At 37.8% G+C, this 9,712-nt stretch overlaps 1 protein-coding gene across 1 annotated transcript; it reads right to left on the bottom strand.

Moving 5' to 3' along the window:
* Window positions 1-7,354: 7,354 nt before the first annotated feature.
* LOC104982731 (olfactory receptor 51Q1) lies at window positions 7,355-8,308 on the bottom strand. The gene has a single exon (XM_010832142.1). The coding sequence runs from the start codon at window positions 8,306-8,308 to the stop codon at window positions 7,355-7,357; it is 954 nt and encodes a 317-aa protein (XP_010830444.1).
* Window positions 8,309-9,712: the final 1,404 nt, after the last annotated feature.

The following is a 9,712-nucleotide window of genomic DNA, read 5'->3' on the forward strand; positions in this document are numbered from 1 at the left end:
GAGTATTGTTCTAAATGATGAATGTTCTAATTGTTCTAAAGAATAAATGTATTCTTTATTGAGTCATTTTTCTGATATTAATAGATAATTGATCAAAACAACATGAGCATAATACAAATTTTTATATATTAATACGAAAATTTGATTTCAATCCATCTCTTAATGAGCTGCATGATTTTATTTTTCTTGGATCTGGAAAATATTTATTATTTATTAATAGAATGAGACATAGTTCAATAACAATTCTGTTACTATTTACTTTTTTCTTTTTCTGTAAATGTGAAAGCTGTTAAGTTGGTAACATAAATGAGAAAATGGTATTGGTACCATTTATCATTGCACAATATCATTTTTAATGCCTTTGGAATTAAATGATAAAAATCATATGATAATCTCATGAAAAATTATCTTAATGATATAATAAATGATATTTCCATTGGATCACTTTTTATTTTTGTTGATAACAGTAAAATTGATACCATTTGTCTTACACTAGAATATGCTACCCCATCATAAGTGTCATTCACTTCCTCAAAATCCATGTCAATATTTCCAGTAGTCCTTTTGATTGGTATCTCAGAAATGTTTACTATTTGGGATATACAATGGAAATATTAAATGGCTTTAAGAACTATGTCTATTCATATTTTTTCCTTTTTTAAAATTAAAAATTATTATTAATATTTAATTTTTGTAAAGTGGGAAAATAATATTGTACAAAGGAAAAAAAAAATAGTGTAACAGAGGCATAGTCAAACCTCCTACATTCCCAGACAAAGCAATTTCAGTGAAGAAACTATATGGATGTTTAACATCTAAAAATTTATACTTACAAAAATATTTGTGTCCAGGAACTCCCAAAAATATCTTCTTATTTCTCTAGAGGAACAGGTAATCAATTTGAAGGCCACTAGGTTAGACATGCACATGAGTTTGGGTGAACTCCGGGAGTTGATGGACAGGGAGGCCTGGCGTGCTGTGATTCATGGGGTCGCAAAGAGTCGGACACGACTGAGCAACTGAACTGAACTGAATTGAACTGAGGTTAGATATCCACCAATGACAGTGTCTATAAATTGTCTAAGAAGGTGAAATTCAAAGTGAATTTCTTAGACAGATATTGATCAAATTTCACAGTCAAATATCAGGGGAAATTACTGCTTCTGGAGAGGTACCCAAAGACTTAGGATTGTAAATAATATGTATATCTTTCATTAATAAGTGACTAATCATTTTCTTCATTTATCCAAATATATTTTTGAGTACCTACTATGTATAAAGGGTAGATATGTAATAATATTTTATTTTTGGATGCAGCATAGAAAGTAAAATCTAAAAATTTAGCAAAGAAGTTGCAATAATTATTGGGGCAAGCCAGATATTCCCTTATAGGTTTTAGATGTCATCAGCAGATGAATCTACCAGTAAGCTGCAAGTCTAAAGGATGAATATACTTCAACACACTTTAGATATGTAATCAAATCTCATTTTTAGTCACATTACTTTCATAGTCACTTCTTTTGTCATAGAAACTATCACTTCAGAGGGCATGACTGACTAGCAGCAACACTCAGAATGATGTTCAGATTATTCTTTTTAATTAATTTATTTTAATTGGAGGATAATTACTTTACAATATTGTGATGGTTTTTGCCATCACATGATTTACATCAGTGCAAATCAGCCGTAGGCATACATGTGTTCCCTCCATCCTGAACACCGCCTCCCCAATTACTTCCCCAACCCATCCCTCCAGGTGGTCATAGAGCACCGGCTTTGGGTGCCCTACATCATTCATTGAACTTGCACTGGTTAGCTATTTACTTATGGTAATGTATATGTTTCAGTGCTATTCTAGCAAATCATCCCACCTTCTCCTTCTCCCACTGAGTCCAAAACTCTGTTCTTTATGTCTGTTGTCTCCTTTGCTGCCCTGCACATAGGATCGTCGGTACCATCTTTCTAGATTTCATATATATGCAGATATTATTTTATTATTTATTATTGATTTTTTTCACAGTTGTTCAGGAATCCAAATCTTAGAAAAATCCAAAGTGATAGTTGTACAATTTATTTAAAGCATTATTTTATAACATTATCTACTGTATCTTGTTGTGTCTGACTCTCTCAGTGGGTTGTAACTTTAAATAACAACCTCCAAATGGCAAAAGCAGAGATGCTTTGCAGTCTTGGTTACTGAGCTCTTGAAAAATGGCTAATTTGAATTGATATTTGTTGTAATGACATGTGGCCAGACTTTGGAGACTTAACATTAAAAAAAACAAAGAGTGTAAACTATCTTATTTTTAAACATAGGTTACGTGTTTAAATGATTACATTTTAGATATATTGGGTTAAACAATATATAAAAGAAGAGAATATTAGAAAGGGAAAATACATGCTTAAATTGTTTTAAATATAGAGGAATACCTGTCTCCATAATAAAGCTGATCATGTTTCACAACAATTTGTAGGTGAAAGAAATAAATATTAGAAAAATGTGTATAATGTATTATATACATATCAATGTATATAAAGTTATCTAAACATAAGATATTTTCTCTACCATTCATGTTGGAAATTTCATGAACCTGAACCTATGCGATCCATTAAACAAAGAAATGCTGCTTGCTAATTGAAATGTATTGCTCAAATAAAACCTTCTAATTTTGACCTTTCAGCAGCAATGATTAAAGTAATTTTAGGCCATTCATTTCAAGATATATGATAGCATCTTAAAAGTGGCTGACCTATTTCCCCAATAACATTTCTCACATAACAATATGTGGAAGTTACAAATACTGATACACACAAATAGCTAATTTCTAAGAAAGAATGTGTACAGTACTGTAGCATAATGAATGTGGTGCCTGCAATAACTTTGTTGTTTTTTAGTTGCTAAATCATGTTGGACAGACTCTTTTGTGATCCCATGGACTGTAGCCCTCCAGGTTCCTCTGTCCATGGGATTTCTCAGTCAGGATACTGAAGTAGGTTGCCATTTCCTTGTCTAGGGGAATCTGCTCAAACCAGGGGTAGAACCCATATCTCCTGCATTGGCAGGTGGACTCTTTACTACTGAGCTACCATGGAAGCCCCTGCAATAACTTAGCCAGTTTTTAATACACATGATGATGCTACCTTTTTCTGCCAATTTATAGGTTAAAAGTTGTTACTGGAACTTTTTAGTTTTGCAAATATTACCTGGTATTTAATACACAATGTAGATACTATACTCACTTAAAATATTTAGTTATGACCAACCTAGATAGCATATTCAAAAGCAGAGAGAGACATTACTTTGCCAACAAAGGTCTGGCTAGTCAAGGCTATGGTTTTTCCTGTGGTCATGTATGGATGTGAGAGTTGGACTGTGAAGAAGGCTGAGCGCCGAAGAACTGATGCTTTTGAACTGTGGTGTTGGAGAAGACACTTGAGAGTTCCTTGGACTGCAAGGAGATCCAACCAGTCCATTCTGAAGGAGATCAGCCCTGGGATTTCTTTGGAAGGAATGATGCTAAGGCTGAAACTCCAGTACTTTGGCCACCTCATGCGAAGAGTTGACTCATTGGAAAAGACTGATGCTGGAAGGGATTGGGGGCAGGAGGAGAAGGGGACGACAGAGGATGAGATGGCTGGATGGCATCACTGACTCGATGGACATGAGTGTGAGTGAACTCTGGGAGTTGGTGATGGATAGGGAGGCCTGGCGTGCTGCGATTCATGGGGTCGCAAAGAGTCGGACACGACTGAGTGACTGATCTGATCTGATATATTTACTGAAAATAGCCAAGCCATGACAAAAATCTAGCTTCTAAGATGAGAGGCAAAATAAATACAAATAGATAATAAGTTATAAAAATCCATAGTCATAATAACACAATGACAGAATATGCTCATATTGACATAAACATTATGTAAAATGTTTTAATATTTTATAAATAAATTCAGACAGGTTGTACAAGTATTCAAATTTGCTTAGTATTGCTTGTAAGACAAGTTAGAGTAGTTTGGCATTTTTACAAAAAAGTTTAAATCTCTTATTTTTCTGATATTATTTCAGCATGGAAAATAGTGCTAGAATAACTTTAATTTATACAAGTTTTCAGTTAATTTTCTCACTGGAAATCTAACAAATTTAGCTTCAATATTTCCTGTACAGATTTTGCCAGATAAATTAAAATTATTTCCAAAAATATTGAATTTTATGTGATATATGCAATTATTGCTACTAGCTTGTCGTTTCTTCTTGGTCCTCCCAGTTAAGAAAGCAAGAAAATATATGTCTGTATACTGACCTGTTTATATACAAATATCTATAAATATGTTTTACTTAATCATCTGTATCTACATTAAGTGAAACATAACTTCATACTGATATCCCCAACTCCAGTCCATGGATCATTCATGTTGCTCCCCTTGCTTTTCCATAACATCCCAGCCAAGTAGGGAGGAACTTGGTTCCCAGGTGGCACTACTGGTAAAGAATCCAATGGCAGGAGACATAAAATATGTGGGTTTGACCCCTGGGTGCAGCATTTATTATATTTCATTTTGCCTTTAGTACAGATCCCACCCAATTCCAAAGGTCAGCACCATTTCCCTCCATCTTTTCCAGTGCAGTTGCTTCATGTATTCATAATAGAACTATCATATTGTGTCTTCCATCCTGAGTAATTTTTAAAAATTATATATAATAAATATATACAAATTATATATATTAATGACCACTCTGTGCTGCTGTAAATTTCTTTGAGTTTTAGCAAAGGCCTAATGTCATCTGTGTACCATCACAGTATTACAGAATGATTCTACAGTCTACAAAACCCTCTGTGCGTCATGAATTTAATACTCCACTCCCTTAAATTCTTAGTTACCACCAGTAAGCTTACTCTCTATGAAGTTTTGCCGTTTTCAGAGTTTTGTCTGTATGAAATCATAATTTTTTTTAAAGACCTGTTAGACTACCTTCCTTCATTTAGCAATGAACATTTAGGATTCATCCATGTCTTTATGTATCTTGATAATTCTCAGCAGCTGCTGTAAAGACGTTATGCAGAGGCTTGGCTGATGCTTTCTGTCAAACATGCTTTGTCTTTAATTGCTTAGCCTTTATTTTGCAATCATTGGTCTTTGACCCCTGGAGAAGGAAATGGCAACCCAATCCAGTATTCTTGTCTGGGGAATCCCATGAAGAGAGAAGCCTGGCAGGCCACAGCCTATGGGGTCACAAGAGTAGGACACTACTTAGTGACTAAACCACCACCACTGGTCACTGAACAGCTTATTTTGCCCCCAAATTCCCCTTCATGTTTCTAAGCTCTAGTCCCTTTATAACCTAAATATTATTATTTTTTCTCCGATAGCTGACCTTTATTTCACAGTTTCAGAAATATAGTCTATAGGTCTTTGATTGTATTAGTTTGCTAGGACGGCCACAAAAAGGGTGGCTTAAACAATAGAAATTTTCTTTCTTCAAATTATGGAGGCCTCTAACAATTTCTCACATTTCTGGTTTCTTTGGGGGCCTCTCCCCTGGCTTGCAGGTGGTTGTCTTCTCCCTGTGTCATCATTCTGGTCTTCTTTCTATGCTTGTGTCCTAATAGTCTCTTCATACAGGGACACGAGTCACCCAGGATTAGAGTTCACCCTAAGGACCTCATTTTAACTCAGTTATGTCTATAAAAACCTTACCTCCAAATGTAGTCACATGCTAAGATACTGGGTTAGAATTTCAAAATAGGAATGTGTGGGGAATTTAGCCCAAGTCACTAGTAGATCTAATTGTCCTGAAGCTAATTTTGTTCTGTCACCTCTCCCTTCAGAAACCCCTTTTTGTCCAGGGATGTGTTTAGGTGGCAATTGGGAGCATCTGTGTATGTAGATGATTACCACTTGGCCACCCTAATTCCTGTTCCCACAATGGCTGCAAACATAAATGTCCCCACAGATGTTCTTATCCATAATCTGGAGTGTAGTGGAGTGGAGAAGGAGAAAATAATTCACATAAACTGAGCACCTATGAAGTCTATTAGTAATTCAAGACTGTATCTTTTACATGGACTTCCCAGGTGGTGCTAGTAGTAAAGAACCCACCTGCTAATGCAAGAGACATAAGAGATGTGGATCAGGAAGACCCCCTGGAGGAGGGCACGGGAACCCATTCCAGTATTGTTGCTTGGAGAATCACATAAACAGAGGAGTCTGGCTGGACCACCAAAGAAATCCCATGACTACCCTTCAAACTGATATTTCTGAGAGAGGCTACCTGGTTTCCATAAAATAATTTTTTATGATCATTAAAGCCACATCTATTTTGTTTGTTTGTTTTGGCTGTACAGAGTCTTCGCTGCATCACATAGGCTTCTCTAGTTGTGGCAAGGGCTTAGTTGCCCTGCAGCTGGTGGTATCTTTGTTCCCTGACCAGGGATTGAATCTGTGTCCCCTGAATTAGAAGGCAGATTCTTTACCAGGGACCACCAGGGAAGTCCAAAAGCCACATCCTGTCTATCATAACATTTTCTAGTCCAAAGTCCAGAATGCCAAAGGGAAATGGCCTCTAAGAATTTAAACCACATTAAGAATATTAAGGTTAAAAAAAAAAAGCCTATCATAGTGAGAAAAATGAATTTATATTCCCACAAATGTTACCTGCAGACATACTTGAAGTTTTGGTCCTAAATACTAAGACCCTCTAACAATGCAGGAGCATTAGTCCAGTGGTGGGGGCTCGAAGTATACTCACCTCCATCTTTAGGCTCTTTGCTCATTGTGTGTGCTTAAATCATGCTGAGTATAGATTAGATAATCTCAGTTGAATAGCTGAGAAATATCTTGATCAATATCCATATAGCCTGGATCAATATCCAAATAACTTGATCAGTATCTGTCTTCCCTCAAATATTTACTATTCTTTTGCAAGAGAAACTCAGAGCACACCTATCCATTATATGAAACGGAAAAGTGGAGTTTACCTGGAGTAAGTGGAGCTGCCTAGGAGAATGTGTGGTGGAGGCAACAACAAAGGTTTTCATTCACATTTACTTAACCAGGCCCACTGGAGAGAAAAATATTCGGAAAAAATTTAAACAGACCTTTACTCAGTCAATGATGCTTATTTCATTGGCAGATAAATGTGCTAGAATCAGATCAAATTGGAACCACAACTCTTTTGGATAGAATGTTTGCTGCTAGTTTCTCCCAGAACAAAAATCTAATTAAATCCAAGATCATGTCATACTCCCTTAAAAATATGATGGAATTTTTTTTACACTCTCCATTTAAAAAATTTGACTATACTCTCCCTGTAGACCTATCGACTGCAATTTCTGTGTAATTAAGTGCATTCAGTACTTCACCTTAAATGCCTGCTTCTTTGAGAAATGAGGTGAAAAATTCCGTGGCGGATCTGCTTAGTCTTTACACTGTAAATGATGGGGTTCATCACTGGAGGCGCCAACAGGTAAATATTGGCCATGATAACATGAACTAGAGGAGGGGCATGCTTGGCAAATCGATGAGTTATAGACACCCCAACCATGGGCACATAGAGGACCAGAACAGCCAGCATGTGGGACAGACAGTTATTGAGCGCCTGCAGTCGCTCAGCCCATGAGGCTGTGCGCAAGATACTTTTCAGGATGAGGATGTAGGAGAGCACAATGAGCAGAGGGTCCATCCCAATAATGAGCAAAACCACAGCAAAAGCATACCAGTTGTTGATTCGGATGTCAGCACAGACCAGGCGAATCATGTCCTGGTGGAGGCAGTAGGAGTGAGAGAGAAGGTGGGAGCGGCAGAAGGGCAGGCGCTTGAGTAGGAAAAGGGAGGGAAGAACGGCCAGAACACAGCAGCAAAGGATGGCTAACCCCATCCTGCCAACGACACTGTTGGTGAGGATGCTGGCGTAATGGAGGGGGCGGCAGATGGCCACATAGCGGTCAAAGGACATGGCCAACAGGACTGAAGATTCCATAAAAGAGAACGCATGGAGGAAGAAGAACTGGGCAAAACAGCCCTCAAAACTGATCTTCTGATTGTTAAACCAGAGGAGCTGCATGACTGTGGGCAGCGTGCTGAGGGTGAGACCCAGGTCAGTGAGGGCCAGCATGGAGAGGAACAGGTACATGGGCTGGACGAGGGATGGCTCTGTGCGGATGACAGTGAGAATGGTGGTGTTTCCTATGATGGAGATGGTGTAGAGGCAGCAGCAGGGGATGGAGATCCAGATGTGGTAGGCCTCAAACCCAGGGATGCCCGTGAGGATGAAGTAGAAAGGGTCTTGGGTGGTGTTCATCACCTCGGACATGATAGTCGAATGTAGTTTCATGTTGAAGCTCTTCACTCAGAGAGAACCAGAAAGGTTAAAAATAATCTTTATCTTTACCTTGTTTGATCTAAACTCTATCTGAATAAAGATACAGAGCTGTTGAGTGTTACTAAGGAAGCTTAGGAAGACAGTGGTTGCTCTTCCTGGCCTGTCTCTGCAGAGACTGTTTCCATACAACTCATATTCTTCTGATAAGTCTATACACATTAACTCATGAACACATCTTTAATTTTTTTCCTGCCTGTAGTTTTCAATTCCCATTTTCTTCTTAGTGCCCTGGAATCTTCCTTTTATCCAAACCACATCACTAATATTATTCTCACAAAGACTTAAAATGAACTCTTAACTGGATAAGACCTAGCCCTCAGCTTTTTTACCCATAATCTCCTTTTGAAATTTTCTTTGAGTGTTATCAGACTTCTCACCTGTTTCACTTATTCTAAAGTCACCACCGACTTTTTGTGTATTTCTTATTCATTTCATCATGCAGTAAGGTCATTCTTCATCTTGATCAGGTCTTATTTCTAATCTGTCTTCTTAGTCTCATTAGTTGATATCATCTGACACCACAGACTCCATGTGTGTAATATTAGAAGAGAACTGGAAGCAAAGGTTGGGATACAGAGGAAAAGAGTGAAAGTACAGCTCAGGTGAGGATAATAATATTTACTGGCTGTCTCTATATTTCAGCACTGCTCTAAGTGGATTCCCTGTGTTAGTTTAGATCATCCTCTAACGATAGTTATCACCCCTCCTTCCTTTCCCTCAACATTACCAGAGAAATATTATTTGTGGTTTCTCCTACTTGGGTGGTTCCCTCTTCACCGCCTTTGGCTTCTGTTTTCTCCGATTGTCTCACAGAGTAGATGTTATAAGCTACATGCACATCTCTACGTTAGCAGTGGGGAGGTGTGGCAAGTCCCTTCAGGATTGCATGGAGAGACTTAGTGAGACCTGGAGTCCCACTGGGCAGGCAGAAAAAGTTGGCTCTGCCTGTAAGACTTTTGTTGCCTCTGGTGTCCTTGTGGAGCAACAACTCAGGAAACCACATCAATACTCTGTTTTTACAACTTGTTGAATGTGATTTGAAACTACATGTTTATGCTTAAAGAAAACTGCTTAGGATGTCAAAAACTTAAGCTTAAAAAGCTTTGGTCTCTAAGCAATCTGAAGCTGGGGCAGCATTAGAAGAGCCAGGTGAGAGGTAGGTAAAAGGAATATCTCACACCAATTATCAGGAGCATTCACCTTGCAGTGATTCTCTGGACATACTAAGAAAAAATATTTTAATTTATTTATAAGATAAGTAAATGGTGAGAACTTTATCAAACCTGAACTAGAGGGCTTCCTTAGTAGCTCAGTGGTAAAGAATCCACCTGCCAA

Source organism: Bison bison, unplaced genomic scaffold, assembly GCF_000754665.1.
Source record: "Bison bison bison isolate TAMUID 2011002044 unplaced genomic scaffold, Bison_UMD1.0 scf7180017860396, whole genome shotgun sequence".
In the NCBI taxonomy this organism is placed as follows: Eukaryota; Metazoa; Chordata; class Mammalia; order Artiodactyla; family Bovidae; genus Bison; species Bison bison.